The sequence below is a fragment of the Syngnathoides biaculeatus genome, chromosome 15, assembly GCF_019802595.1.
Source record: "Syngnathoides biaculeatus isolate LvHL_M chromosome 15, ASM1980259v1, whole genome shotgun sequence".
Taxonomy (NCBI): Eukaryota; Metazoa; Chordata; class Actinopteri; order Syngnathiformes; family Syngnathidae; genus Syngnathoides; species Syngnathoides biaculeatus.
In genome coordinates this window covers 15,262,711-15,278,281 of record NC_084654.1, presented here as the reverse complement: position 1 = coordinate 15,278,281, position 15,571 = coordinate 15,262,711, and the positions used below count along the sequence as shown (strand labels likewise).

At 41.9% G+C, this 15,571-nt stretch overlaps 2 protein-coding genes and 1 long non-coding RNA gene across 3 annotated transcripts in view; 1 reads left to right on the top strand and 2 right to left on the bottom strand.

Moving 5' to 3' along the window:
- The window catches only part of mboat2a (membrane bound O-acyltransferase domain containing 2a), a 60,825-nt gene extending 58,395 nt beyond the window's left edge, over positions 1–2,430 (bottom strand). The window contains exon 1 of the mRNA XM_061844067.1: positions 2,173–2,430. Coding sequence (XP_061700051.1) covers positions 2,173–2,256 — 84 coding nt within the window. The 5' untranslated portion in view covers positions 2,257–2,430. The remainder of the gene's footprint in view (positions 1–2,172) is intronic.
- LOC133513353 (uncharacterized) lies at positions 2,378–5,336 on the top strand. The gene is made up of 3 exons (XR_009798475.1): positions 2,378–2,480; positions 2,870–2,940; positions 3,015–5,336. It is a non-coding gene; the product is annotated as an uncharacterized LOC133513353 (long non-coding RNA).
- A 1,323-nt stretch (positions 5,337–6,659) lies between these two features.
- The window catches only part of asap2a (ArfGAP with SH3 domain, ankyrin repeat and PH domain 2a), a 57,413-nt gene continuing 48,501 nt past the window's right edge, over positions 6,660–15,571 (bottom strand). The window contains exons 20-28 of the mRNA XM_061843764.1: positions 14,537–14,604; positions 14,339–14,446; positions 13,978–14,203; positions 13,334–13,486; positions 12,438–12,543; positions 11,361–11,419; positions 11,088–11,167; positions 10,884–11,003; positions 6,660–7,580 (exon numbers count right to left, since the gene is read on the bottom strand). Coding sequence (XP_061699748.1) covers positions 7,506–7,580; positions 10,884–11,003; positions 11,088–11,167; positions 11,361–11,419; positions 12,438–12,543; positions 13,334–13,486; positions 13,978–14,203; positions 14,339–14,446; positions 14,537–14,604 — 995 coding nt within the window. The 3' untranslated portion in view covers positions 6,660–7,505. The remainder of the gene's footprint in view (positions 7,581–10,883; positions 11,004–11,087; positions 11,168–11,360; positions 11,420–12,437; positions 12,544–13,333; positions 13,487–13,977; positions 14,204–14,338; positions 14,447–14,536; positions 14,605–15,571) is intronic.

Here is a 15,571-nt window from a genome sequence, read left to right as displayed (position 1 = left end):
CGTGTGAAAATTGCATTGGGCTCTGCCTCTTGAAGTCTAAATTGTAAAGTAACAGCTTCAGCAACATGTCTGACGTGACACAACAATGGCCGTCTCCACAGACCCCAAAGTGGCGAATCGGTTCTTCTTTACTTGGTTCGGAGTACTCAGTTCTCCACCTTATCTCTGCATGAAGTTACTTAAAAGAACATATCATCATCAAAAGCCAATACTCCACGTTAACTTGGCTTTACAACGACTGCGACATCTTATTTGAATGTCAATTATGTCATCTTAGTTAATGTAATAAACATTGGCACCATGAGTAATCACTTGTGTATGTTGGCTTGTGAGTGCAGCAAATAGTTTAAGCGCATCTTTTGGCAGGTCTGCAGAGGGGAAATTAGTGCTGGCTTGACTATGATCCTGCTTGCTTAACTCAATTCATTTTCTTCCAAGAAAAAAAAAACATAACACGTCCTAATTGCTTATTTAGTTCAAAAGAAGCGGCACCCGACATTGGCAAAGGCAATATTAGGTTAGAAACAGATTGACAGCGATAACAAAAGGTTGTTTTTGGTCACCACAGAGACCAGAGTGGGGATTTTCAAAACAGAAGACGGTAGCAACCAAATGAACCACAAATTGGGTCTTGAGCAGAAAAGTGGGTGGGGAGGGGGGGGGGGCAGTCTCTCTTTTGTAAAAGGACCAAAAGTGTAATTTCTCACATGGTTTCTCCACAGTACAAAACACTGACAACAAGCACTTCAAATGTTGTGATTTGAAACAGCATTCAAAAGGTTTGACGCAGTGTTGACAAATGGACCTTTCTGATGGCGATATTGAGCTCCGCACCCTTAGCCATGTCCCACAAGCTTCCAAAATGGTTACTGAACAGAACATGTATGAAGTCAATTATCGCGTATTCCAGATAATACTGGGGTATGTTTTTTGCCAAATGCGCCGGACTTCTCCAAGAGAGTTCTACAGAGAGGTCTCAACTATTTCATGCAAGGATATGTACACGGAATTAAGATTTTGGACGGAGCAGGACGCATTGTCACAGTTACAGCGAAATGTTGGCCATCGATGCGAAAAAGTTTGACGCCTCACAAACTTCATATTGAAATCCAACAGGATAAAATAGTGGAATTGTCCTACACATGTAAAGCAGGGCGAGTACTTTTTACTTGGAACGATAACGAGTAATATCATTGTAGTCTTTATAAGTGAGTGGGTGTATTCATTTGACTTGGCTCATAATGGAAACCAGTGCTCTGTCTTAAAAGTCACATGTGATACAAATAGGCAAATAGACATTTCTCTTGCATGACATTGCGCAATTATGTATCCCTAATATGGCGAGAGGGGCGTGTCAAGATAGGGTTAAGACAATGCAGCTATCTGATTGGCTATTATTCTACGAGTAATTGACAGGTTAGAAAGGTCCATTGCGACAGTGACTTTTAAAAGCACGACTTCTATCTCTGCCAACACCTTTCATGTGAAAGTATCCATCAGGCGAATCTGAAAATCCACATTTGCTTTGCAAAAACTTAAACGCTTTACAATGCCATGAGAACTCCTCCATGCTACTTTCATGTCAAAATTCAATATAGACTGCGTTTGCTCATCACGATGATGCACAAAGCAATGCTGGAGGGGAAAAAAAGTGTGCTATTTCTGGTGATGATACATTGGTAACTCTTAAAGTGACCTTCTGCTTTCACACTGTTTTCATGTCAATTTCTGGTTTCAGTAAAAACAGATTTGGTCACGCGTCACGATTACAGGCAATGACAACCGCACAGATTCACCGGTGGGTGGCCTCGAGTGACTATAGAAATGAGATGTAACTGGTTAATCCAGATTATATCGTGAAAGCAAGAGGGGGGGGGGCGGACGTGATGGAGGCGGGGGGTCCACAAACAGGGTGCTATGAGAGACACAAAAAGGCACGAGTGTAGTTGCAAGCATGCTAACATCAACGACATCAAAATGTTGAGCAGCTCAGATCGCAGAAATCCCACATTTTAATCTGGCCTTTTGGAAACATTAGGCATCGGACCTTAGCGATGCGCATCATTCTGCTAGCCTGGTGTGCACACGTAGCTAGCCGATCCCGCGACGTAATGTAGAGTCCGGGCAGAATCCCCACCACCACCTCAAATCCGAAACCTTTCCGAGTCGTACCTGGTCGAGAGGGAGGTTGATAATGTCGCTGATGGGCTGCAGCAGAGTGGATCCGGTGCACGATGCCGTGCTTTGGGTCGCCATGCTTGGATGTTGGACGTGTAAATCCTTCCTCTCCTTCTTTGAGTCCTCCCCCCCCCCTCCTCCTCGGGTTCGTTTCGCTTCCCTCGGCTGCCGCGATGATAAATAAACCGCCACAGCCGCCGGTGCCGCTGCTGTTGTTGTTGCTGCTGCTGCCGCTGCGTCTGGTTGCTGGCTGGGCGGTTGTCATCCAGGGCTCACATCCAGACAAAGATGACTCAAGCAAAGTAAGAGCAAAATCACTACCGTCGTCGTGTCTTTCGTCGAAAGCGCACGGCATCACCAGGGATGTCTTTTCAGCGCATTTATTTAGTCGCTTACCTGATATCATTTAATTTGTATTCATATTTTAGCTTCGTAATTCACCAATTGTGATACAATCTTCCTTAGTATTAGTTTAAACGACTTTATTTAGCACGTATCATGTGTACCTGGCTAGAACATACATGCAACTTTATGTTTTAACGAAAAATAAACAAGACATTCATCTTACAGACTTGGGAACACTGTCTTATTTTTAAACGCGTTAAAACAAGAGTTATTGCGTAATACATGTCAATTAGATAATAAATGCGAGCTGAAAAAATAAACACAGGTAATTCTCTTTTCACGGCAGCAGATCTTTGGTGAGTAGGCGGGAACGCTTCCAGGGGTTTGGAGAAAGTGAAATCTCGTCAGCCAATCAGGGTAAGGAAAAGAGGGACGTGAGGCTTGATTGACAGGGCCTGGGTCCAATTTGGAGCCTGTGTAAAATTTTACAGAACCCGCCCACATTCGTCGATCTCCTGGAGAAGTGTGACGTCAAAACGAAGAAGAAGAAAAGGAATCGGTGGCATTCTTCATCTGGACAAGCTGCATTGCTCCTTTCACTAGTTCACCAAATCAATAATAATATTAACAATAATGATAATAATAGCTGGCGACCAATCCACGGTATAGTCCGCCTTTCAGTCGAAGTTGGCTGGGATAGTCTCCAGCTCTCCCGCGACCCTTATGGCGGGAAAATGGATGGATAAATTGATAATAATAATGATGATTATTATGACTAGTAGTATTATTATGAAAATCATAATAACTATATTATTAATAATGAACATCTAATATTATTAAAATAAATGCTTGAATAATAATTATTGTAATATTGTTCATGTCCATTAGCCAATCCGCTTATCCTCACAAGGGTTGTGAGGATCTTGGCTTTGTCAAACTAAACATAAACAAAGAAAATTTACACATTGTGTATTTAAATGCCCTCTACCTTAATACTAGCATTAATGGAAAATACATATAGACCTGCTACAAATAGCATCTCCTGTATCTGGCGGTATTATAATTTAGGCAACGGCTATGTGAAAACCAACAGTGCAGCAACACATGTGCAAAACAAAAAGTTGTGAGGATGAGGTCGTCAGTACCTATCCCAGATAACATTGGGCAAAAGGCAGACGACACCCTGAACTGGTCGCCAGTCATTCAATCGCAGGGCATATATCCACACCATCACTGAGAGGGAATTGATCCCGACCAAAGTCATACGTGTATAATTACACTATCAGCGTATCTTTATTATATTGTATCTTTCCATTTATCTGTTTGGATTTTTACATTTATAATTAGGTACAAGTGGGCACTACATTTTTATCACTTGTCTGACTGCACCACCTATTGGTAAGAGTCGTTACTCAAACAAAGGATTGGAAAACAAATTTTAAACGTGCTACAAATACATATCATTTTGATTTAAGAAAAGGACAACGTGTATTTTTTTTTTTACAGTATTTGTTTCTGTAAATATAAAATGAAGGAGAGGAACTTTTACTGTTTGCTGTCTTTTGCAAGTAAGCTTTGCTGTCGATGGAGGGCAGCATTTGCAAAAGAATGAGCACGTCATATATGAACCCTGCTGGGCCCCACTTGTTGAGAAATGAAATGAAATCAAATAAACATAAGAGCGTAATATAGCAGTGCAGTTAGGTTTAGGGAAGGATACATATCGAGTGATTGTTCAACTGCGCAAAGGGACATTGAAATCCCTTCTCTAATAAAATCACCACAACTGGAAAAAAGGTGCAAAACTATGGAAGTAGATTAGTTCCACCAGGATTTGAATTTGAAATGTAAAGTGATCGCATTTTCAATAGTTTCTACAATGGATAGGTTTCCAATTACGCCATCTTGTGTGTCATAGAGATAAGACAACACGTGTGATAGGTGAAGCTAAAGTTTTTTTCTATCGTTAATTTATCCGATTGGTCTAAGGGTGGTGGTGACGTCATTTGAAATCTATCCATTCGCTGTCTAAAATTCACCCTCTGTGCCACCAGACAGAACACTCAGCCAATCGTAGTTACGCTTTCTTAGTCACATGACTTCACATACTATGAAAGCGTAACTGGATTGGGTGGGTGTTCGGTTGTGACCTGAAGTAACCCTGCCTACTGGTACAGACGGTGAATTTTAGACAGCGAATTGTAGCCAAATTGAATTAACATTGAAAAGTTACACTGAAATACAACTATTGAAAATGTGACCACTTTACGTTTCAAATTCAAATCCTGGTGGCACTAATCTACTTCCATACAAAACATTGTTTTACGCTTTGTACTCAAGTTTCTAGGGAGTAAGCAGGTCAATCTCTTATTTGTTCAGATTTAAGCTTTTTTTTTTTCTTCCTTTCTCTACCAATCTGCAATAAATGTACTGTGAATTCATCTGTTCCAGGACAAAAAAAATGCAACCTCCACCTCACAATCATGTATTTCATTTATCATCAATCACCACATTTGATGCTCTTTAAACTATTCAAACCTGATTTTGCTAGCTAGCTAGTTGCTAAATAACCCATTAGCAAGCTAACTGTAACGCACAAGATGACAATTTATTTCCTTGGATGACCTATTTTTGTGACTCACATAAAGATTCTGCTCTGCCACTGATCTTGAATCTCATCCACCATGACCAAAATCTCACACGATTAAATGTGATCTAACAAAATTCAAGCTTCATTTGGGTAAAAATGACAACTGAGATGAATGATTTTTGTCCCTTTCAAAAGCATGATTAACAGGCTAATAAAACAGTTATCTTGTTAGTCACAGTTTTTTTTTTTTTTTTTTGTACTCTATTTCCTCTCACCTGCAAAGTCAAAACAGAAGATGGAAGCTGTCAGGACATAATAAATTGCGGGACACTTGATATACTTGCACTTACTTACTGGACCAAAGCCTCAAGTGAACCTGTCATTAATGGAACAGAACACGCACCTTGCTTTAAAAGCCTTACAATCGATGGCCATTTGCAAATACTGAGCCCCTTTAATTACATTTCCAAGAACCAACAACAGGAGACATTTTATATCATTTTATTCCAGTTTCTTTTCCCGTTTACATCCAAAGACAATCATAACCGATGCTACTTTTTTTTTTTTTACACTCTCACTAAAGTCCAGCTGTAAGTGTTCCCCCACAGTCTCTCTCTACATTTAAATAACACACTCACACTTATATACACACACAAATAGACTACATCCTGTTTCCAGTGAGTTAACAACAACAACAATAATAATAATAATAAACACCATGAATATTAGCTGCAATTCTTTATGTCACTTACAAGGCCCTCATGGTGTCATCTTAAAATGCCTTCTACATAAGAACATTGACTTTTGTGTACACGCAGTTGCTCTGCAACTCATCTCGAAACTAATTACATTGAATCTTTGTGTTAATATGGAAAACAACACACTTTCTGTACAAATGGAGGAAGGAGGACGTTAGATGCCGACAAGTGGAGAGAGAGAGAGAGAGAGAGAGAGAGAGAGGAGAGAGAGAGAGAGAGAACATTCTAATGGAATGAAAGGAGCTTATCAGAGCATGTTTCCCCACAAGAGAAACGTCTACAAAATAAAGGTGGAATGTCAGGAGGTTGCCACGGGAACAGAAAAAGCACACACGCATCCAGCTAAATTAAAAAATATTCATTCTCGGGCCAAATTTGGAGTTGAATGGGCATCTTCGACGTGGGAATGAAGAAATAAATGTGGGAAAATACTAAGAAGTTGTTATAGATTACAATGTTAACCATTTTAAGGATGTTTTTTTCCACCATTCTAAAGGATCTTGGTTTGTATATATTTTTTCCTAATAGAAAAGACTTAATGAAGCTCAGAACCCCACTTGAACATAGTTCCTTGACCACTAAAGCACAATTTTTATACTAGACGGGGCCTCAGCCTGAGCACAAAAATGCCAAAAAGTGCGCTTTTCATGCAATAATGGTATGTCCCACTCAAAAATCCACAAATACATGAATGAGCAAAACCCAAACTGTGGATAAATTCACTATTCAATTTTGATTTTACTTCATAGATGGGCCAACTGTTGGTTTGCCAGCGTTTTGGGTATTGGTTTAAAAAAAAAAAAAAAAAAAGTTTACACTGTAAATTTTGTAATTATCATACCGGACAGGCTTTACAGAAAAGGGAATGCCTAGTCTAGAGAATTTATTTAAATACATATTTACAACATTGGATATAATGCACAGGTTGAACAAGAGTATGAATAAATGGACTTTGAAAAATAACATTTTGTCAAATGTAATTTTCTTCTAAAACTAATCAATTTGGCAAAATAATAATCCCCCTTTGGCTCAAAACAGGGTCAGGGTAAGAATCATTTTGGTTTTTGTTCTTAAGGTGTCTGCTTGTGACACACACACACTGCGATACATCCGAGCCACTTAATAAGGCGGATGACAGAAAGGGCAAACAGAGTATAGAAACTGTCATCATTGGACATGAATGAATAAAAGAATAACATGAGGGTTGCTGCTTGTATGACGCGTGATTGGTTAGTTGTTACCTAAATGGGACGAGCAAGAACCTCCCTGCCATCAACAAACGCGTTCGTAAAGCAGCACCGTGAAGCGAACCTCTGCACTAAATGTATTTTCATTTTGCTCACGCACGGTGGAGGCTCGCTGACCTCCTCATATAAAAAAGGAGGAGGGAGCAGAAATCGTGCACGGCCTTCATCCCATGTGACAGAGCGGCGAGGGAAAGTGCATTTCTTGTGAGACGCTGGTCGCTACAATCATTTCAATTGCGTTCTCGAGTCACAAACAGCAAGCAGTTGAAAACGACATGGAAAGTCATCACGGTGAATGGTTGGGCACGCAGTCCGGAACTTTTTTTCTTCTCCCCGCTCTTTCTTTTTTCTATTCCTGGAGTTGCTGACCACCCCAGCGGTGGCATTTCAGTCCACAATGAAGTGTACAAAGGTGACCGGGAAGGCTCCTCGTCTCATCGGATCTCCTTCAATGTGTCCCAGCTGGAAAGGAGGCGACATGGGAACATGAGCACAAAACACTCCTCCAAATTGGGGGAAAGGGGGTGGGGTGGGGTGGGGGATGGCGGCAATTTATTTTCCAGTCCCAGTTTCAGTTAAAATCATAAAATCAGAAACCTCTCCAACTTTTATATATGCCTGAATTACATGACCCTGAATTGTGATTACAGTGGTACCTTGACTTACGAGTGAGCCGACTTGTGGTTTCCAAGATACGACCCGTTGCTCGGCCAATTTTTTTGCTTCAATTTGAGAGCAAAATTTTGCGATGTGAACCCTACATGGTGACAGTTGAACTCACCTCAACCCTCAGTTTGCAGCAATTCAACACATACACACAAAACAACACGTCCTTTTGTGGAAACTCTGCTGCTAACCAAAACAGCACTACTCACCAAAACATGTAAATAGTCTCTCTGAGTAATTACAGCAAACAGACACACTGTTTGTTGTAAATCTGTGGTCGGCAGACAGAAAAATTCTACAAAAAAAAAAAAGCTTTGAGCTCTTTATTGCCACACAAAGTCGAAGTTTAATGTCAAACTAAACATAAACAAAGAGAATTTTCGCATCGTGCATTTAAAACAACCACACAGCTCAGCCTTTACACCTGTTAGCTTAATGCCAACATATAATGGCAAATACATAGACCTGCTACAAATAGCATTTCATTGTGGTGTCATAGTTTAAAATAAATGGTTATTTGAATACCAACAGTGCAGCAAGACATGTGCACAGACGATACAGCCATATAACACAGGCATATATATTATTTAACCTTGGAGAAAGACGACTACTAATACTGCATCTTACTGAACAACTTAGTTGTGAAACTCTTCTTTGATTGTTTCTATTCTATACTGCCCCCTGGTGGGGAAGGGCACCAAAAGGAGCACAATGTAGTGTCGGAAAGATGAATGGCATTTCCTTTCATTTCAGCGGATAGAGATGCGAGTGCTTTGAGTTAAGAACGTGGTCACAGAATAAATTAAAATCACAAGTCAACGCAGCAGTGTAATTACCTGTGGGATAGCTTGTTCGAATTGGACAAGCAACCGAACGAAAGGGATTGTCGTCCCACATTTGAGGTTTCACTATACTTGGAAATGCTGATGAATTTTTACCTTGGCTCATTGTTTCCTTTCAGTAACTTTCATGAATGTCAAACCCAGGAGGAGACAACTTCTAAAGCAACGCACACAACGCTAAGCACTACACGAGAGGATTTGCTAGAAGGGTTTAAGGTGCAAATGTCTGACTGGGATTGGCAGCGTATGCGATTCGTAATAATGCACGACAAGGGAGATTCAGTACTTCACACGTCACAAGAATTCTATTTGACAAGGATGCGGACAGCAACATTTTCTGCTCATTACCTTGACGGCGGAGACAACAATGAAAAGCTCCATTTAGTCATTTCTACACCTGAAAACGACAAAGCTAGAACATGTTTGTGCACTGGTGAAGAAAACATAGCAGCGCTAACAAAGCTAAATGCCCAGGAGAGGAAGTTGGGGGGGGGGGGTTGGGACTTTACAGGAGGACGGCGAGGACAGCTAAATACAGAGGCCGCAGCTGGTTCACTTTCGCACAAGGCGCTCCACAGAGGAAGCGGTAAGGGGGGTGAAGGGGGCTTGGGAAGGGGATTTTCAGTGTGTGTCAGTGTGCGTGTGTGGGGGTGTGTGAGACACGGTCCGGGATGAGCTCATGGCTTTTTGCTAGTGCTGCCATGGTTACTGTGGAAATGACACCGGGGCTTGTCTTGAGGGTAAGTTTACTTGTCGATTCCCATATTTCCACAATTAGCTGCCTCGACTATGATAGATGCAGAATAGAAATTAGCCACTGGTTACATTAGCCACTTAAAAAAAAATGCCTTAAAGCCTTTATCAAATAGGCACATCCCTTTGCTAACCAAAACAGCAGTACCCAACAAAACATTTAAATAGCCTCTCTGAATAACTTAAGCGAGAAAACATAGTGTTTGTTGTAAATCTGTGGTCGCCGACCTTTTTTTCCCGTCATTGACCGGTTGTGAGTAGTACATAATATTCGCAGACCAGTGTGACGGTCTGAGCGCTCCCGGTGCTGATAAGTCTTCTTGTGATTAACGCGCATGCGTTTATATTTTGTAAACTTCAGGCCACTCTGAAACATCCCCAGCCATGCTTCAACATGTGCCATTCGACAACTTGTCGCCGAGTGTTCATGTTTGCTCTGGACGTCTCAGAAAGATGAACACAGCGAACGTACATATATGTGTATATCATTTTATCAACTTTTGTTTTAAGATTATGTTAGGGTTAGGTTATAACGTATGTTAGCTCCCTCTATGTAGAAGAAGAGGAACTATGAGACCAGGACATTTCCCAGTAAGCGTCTGCTACGTACCCAGACTTCCCGTTTGTAACACATGCGCATTAATCACAAGGAGACTTTTCAGCACAGGGGAGCGCTCAGACCGTCACACCGGCAACAAGTCGTATTCAACAGGTTGATGTGGTGGTGATGTAGTTTCCTGCTCAAAAGCTCATCAATGACTGGTTAGGGTTGGAGGTGGCTCGCCTCCCACTCCGCAAAAAAAAAAAAAAAAAAAAAAAAATCTCTGTGCGTGCAGCCTGGTACCAAATCGGTCATAGTAAATGACGCTGCTTACTATTAAATATGATCTTGCGCATTTTACTACATTGACAGGGGGTCGTTCTGGAATGTTGTTCGAATCTATGTTTTTCTTTGTTCCATACAGCTTTCGTTTAGCTCGAACCTCCAGTTTTACTTTCCATACATTGTTATCTGTATTTACATCAAGTTCAACGTAATTATTGCAAAAATGTGCTTTTATGTATTAATAAAAGCCTCCCAGCTAACATATCCCTATAAAATCTGAAAAAGTAATTCACGGAACTGTGCAAAAAAGAAAATTTAAACGCCAAACATGTATGGCCATCCTTTATCACATTCGCTGCCATTGACAACTATAGAAGTCAAATATTCATGTTCATTGGGAGGGTTGGCAGTGAATGAGACCATCTTTACAGAGGAACAATAACGGTGTCATCTTCACTCACCCACTTTTTTGACTTTGAGATTTGTTTTAAAATGTTTGTGCATTCAAGCTGGACTTCCACTACAAGGTTCAACTGGGATTTTTTGTTTTCCCTGTCCACAGGCAGAACTGGGATATGCATATTTGTGTGTTACCAGTATTCGACCCCCCCCCCCCCCCACACACACACACACACCACACACACACACACACACACGGACATACACAGGGATACTGACCCACCACTCCTGGTCCTCCTCCCCATCCACCACAATGACCTCACCCTCCGAAAAGGTCAGTTCGTCCGGATGGTCCGCCATACAGTTGTAGATGGCCTTTACTCGCTTCGGCTTGTGCTTCTGAGAAGGAGAAGATAGAGTAGAACATAGTAAGAAATAGTAAACAAGATGATCCGAGGGTGCTGAAAACAATAAAGAGCTCACAGTGTAAGCCTTCCTGGAGAGGTGGGCTGGAGCCAGAGTGTGACCTATGGAGTTCTGGGGGCACCCTGGCACTTCCTTAGCTGGACCAGGAAGAGGAAATGATATCACAAACACAACAAGGATCTCAAACTTCCACAGCGCAAACGACGCAGTCCACGGATACAAAAACCACAGACATGTAGCTTTTTAATCTGGCTGCGCAGTTATCGAGTCTTCCTGCACCATGCGAGGGCTTAATATTTATTTATTTTTTTTCCAAATCAGTTTACTCACTTGGTCGCTCGATAGATGCTGTACGATTTAGTGGCGTTCGGGAGAAACTTTTATCATTGCTGGAAAACAGAAGGAAAATAGTTGACAATGGAAAAACATGCCATGATGTATGTACTGTAGAGCTCGTGCACCTACGTCACCGAAATCACGTCACTTGCCATATTGCCGATCTAGCAAACCATTCTTCAATGTCAAGTCGGTTGGAGACAAAAAAAAATATATATATATATATTATATAATAAATATATATAATAATTTAATATGCATTGTTCTCAAATGAGTCCAATGCGTATTTAAAAAAAGAAAATAAACCGCTGGGATAGGCTTCAGCCCCTGTACAGGGAAGCGTGTTGCAGCCACACGTTAACCTACGTAAACCGACAGTTTCTCTTCTTTCTTTTTTTTTTTTTTAAATAGGCATTGAACTCGTTTGAGAACAATGCAAAATAATAAATAAATAAATAGATAGATAAATAATCCGTCTATCAGGGAGAGGTTTACCGAAATTTAACGTGTGGCCACAACGCGCTTCCGTGTACGTTGGAGACGACTCCTGTTTTTTTTTTGTTTTTTAACACACTGTTCTCAAAATGAGCCGATTTGGGATTATAAATACTTCTTGGGAATTTGAGATTGAGAAGAAAAATTCCTACCTCAAATGAAGTGATCGCTACACATTCGTGTCTATTTGGTTGGGCACCATCCATCATGTTTAATTGCTGAAATCCATTGATATTTTCTGGACTTTTCAGCTGGTATTCTATAGAATGATCTCTTTGAATATCTGTCTCGTCTGTCGTGACAACCAACAGCACAACAAGTCTCGGACATTGTGAATATTCTGCTCCGGTTTCAGCTCTTTTTGACCGGCAATATGGCGCTGTGAAAATGGTGACGTCACGTGCACGAGCTCTATAGCTGCAATACAGGAGGTGCCAGTGGAAAGTGCACGACGCCAAACTGTGCTTATGTTTACATTTAATAATTAAATTAATAAATAACGGTGTAATTAATGTTGTGACCAGTGAATATAAAATAAGAAAAGAACACACAAAGATATTTTTCATATGTCCTCACCCTGACGGTGATTTTTGTTGACTGCTTCTGGGTCCAGGAGGTCCCTGACCTGACTTGGAGTGTAAACTCAGTGCGTCAACCTTTCCAGCAAGGGAAGGACCTAAACCTGTGGCACAGAGTAACACATTTTTTGTGTCACATATCTTTGCACACCCAAACCCTGCAAGAAAACTGGTAAGTTACTATGATTATTTTTAAGATTCATATATGACCGAGAATTATTAGGAGAGTTATGAAGTTTTAGAGTTTTAGCAACTGTATGTAGCATGGAAAGCTAGAAACAGCTGGATAACCTTTTCCAAGGAAGAGCTTTGGAACTGAAGAAAACCATTTTATAAACTTGAAAAATATGAAACACAAACACGTTTTCTTGAAAAATTGTACATATTTTAGTAGCTTTTTCCCAATATGAGATCACAATTCAATTGAATGATTATTGGTAAAGCGGAATGGTGGATCAGCTGGTAAAGCGTTGGCCTCACAGTTCTGAGGAAGCAGGTTTGATCCCAGCCCCGCCTGTGTGGAGTTTGCATGTTCTCCCCGTGCCTGTGTGGGTTTTCTCAGGGCACTCCCGTTTCCTACTACATCCCAAAAACATGCAACATTAATTGGACACTCTAAATTGCCCCCATGTGTGATTGTGAGTGCGGCTGTTTGTTTCTATGTGCCCTGCGATTGGCTGGCAACCAGTTCAGGGTGTACCCCGCCTTCAGCCCGTTGACAGCTGAGATAGCCTCCAGCACTACCCGTGACTCTTATGAGGATAAGCGACAAAGAAAATGGATGAATGGATGGATGTTTATTGAGAATAAATCATATATATAAAGAGGAAATTACAAATTTGTGTCACACGTAATCAATTTGTGTCAAACGTAATGAATTTGTGTGATATTTACCTGCTGTAGAGGTGAGCCGAACAGGGGGTGCTGGGGGGTGCATGTTGGGGGGGTCTGAAGACGATCGTTGCCGACTAACCAGGTCTAAGGAAGCGGGCTTCCAGCTGCTGGACGACGAGGGCTGACTTGTCCCGCCGAGGCCCGCCAACTGGACTGTGATTGAGGAAAAAGAGGAAGCGCATCAAAAGGAGGAAGAGAAAATCTGGTTATAGATAAATCAAATTCAAAGGAACATTCATAGGGAGGGAGGGAAGGTGAGGAATGGCGTGGCTGGGAGACGAGGTGCTCTGCTGCTTGGCGGAGCTCCAGACAACCACTAACGTAATTAAAGAGGGCCTGTGAGGGCCGTGTCACACTGGGGTTGGCCACTGGAGCTATGTACACGCTTTTTTAACGGCACACACACGCAATCACAGACTTTCTTTTAGGAAATTAAATTAGCTAGTTACAGAAGTTGTATAAGGTCCCGGTGCAGACACGATGTCAGTCGTTTTTAACATCCACACAGGCCAAAAGCATTACAGAGGGACCTTTATCGCAGGGGAAAGTGCGCGGAAAGGCGGGATTAGAGTAAGTAAGTGTGCCATAAAAATACATTTTAAAAAAAGATTTTAGAAAAGCACATATAGCAGGGAACATTGTACCCAGGTTTCTAGGGGGTAAGGGTGGCGCAGAGGTGGTGGCGGGCAAACCGGGCTGAGGCGGGTTGTTGTTGACGATGGTGCCGTAGGTCTCGTTGTTGACCAAATTTGGCAGATAGGAACGCTGCTTGTCCTTGGCCAGGCCGGAGGTGTCGCGGCCATGCACGTGGGAGTTGGTGCTCGGCGTGTAACAGCTGACCGGACGCTCTTCTCTGCGGTGGGGGCTGGGCTGGAGCACACGGGGTGAGATGGAGGTCTTAAGTCAGTGCTCCATACTGTAAGCATCTATGCTTTGTGTCATACTGAAAGGTGAAAGTCCATCAGCAGACCAAATGAACATTTGGTTAACTGTAATTACTGTCACCTTCTCATCAAGATCCTCATCACTTTCATCCAAGTCTTCGTGCTGCAGGCACCATTCATACTCCACGTGGACGTGTGCGTTGAATTTCCCAGCCAACGCTTGGTTCAACTAAATACACAAACAGAAAAAAAAAAATTAGCTTGCACTTTTTCCAGCAGCGCCCAACGAAATGACTGCAATCAAAAGCAGTGAGCTAACCAGCTCCTCGCACTGGAAGTGTTTGAGCCTGCGAGCGATGTCCAGCGGCGTCTCCCCGGCCTCGTTAGCTGAAATGGGAGACCAGAGAAACGCAGAGTCCGTAACGGAGCAAACACTCGGCCCGCTCTCTTCCTCTCACTGACACAAAACACGTTTCCCACATCGAGTTCCCTGCCGCTCTGTCGACATTATCAGTGTGTTTTGCAATGACAGGCCACGGCGGAGGAAGATTAGTGTTGTGAGAAAGAGTCGCCATGGAGCCCAACCTCCGGGGAACTAAAGCTCACAGATGTGTTTCTGTGAGGAAAAATCAGCACTTGGAACCATGATGTCCATATACAGAGTTCTTATTTAAGGACATGATTTACGATTCAGTAACTTGTGGATTCAATTGAATGACTTAAAAAAATACTCATGTAACTGTTTCCATCAGCATTATTGTATAAAAATAATTGAACTTTATGAAAATAATCAACACTTGTTTTAGAGTGTGTAATCTATTAAAACAGCCATCCATTTACTTCGCCGCTTATGCTCATGAGAGTCACGGGGAGTGCTGGGGCCTATCCCAGCTGTCAACGGGCAGGAGGCGGGGTACACCCTGAACTGGTCGCCAGCCAATCGCAGGGCACATCAAGACAAACAGCCGCACTCACAATCACACCTAGTGTCCAATTAATATTGCATGATTTTGGGATGTGGGAGTTAAACCGGAGTTCCCGGAGAAAAGCCACGCAGGCGGGTCCGGGATTGAACCTGGGACCTCAGAGCTGTGAGGCCAACGCTTTACCAGCTGGTCCACCGTGCCGCCTCTATTAAAACAATCTATTTTAATTACATATAAATTAAATCAATCTAGAAAGGGTTGGGGTTAGTTTTTTGTTCTTTTTGTATTTTGACCCTTCCTAGTACCGTATTTTCCACACTATAAAGCGCACCTAAAAGTCTTTAATTTTCTCAAAAGCCGACGCTGCGCCTTATATATGGATCAATACCGAGCCTTTAGTGCAGGTCCATCTAATGGATGAATAACGT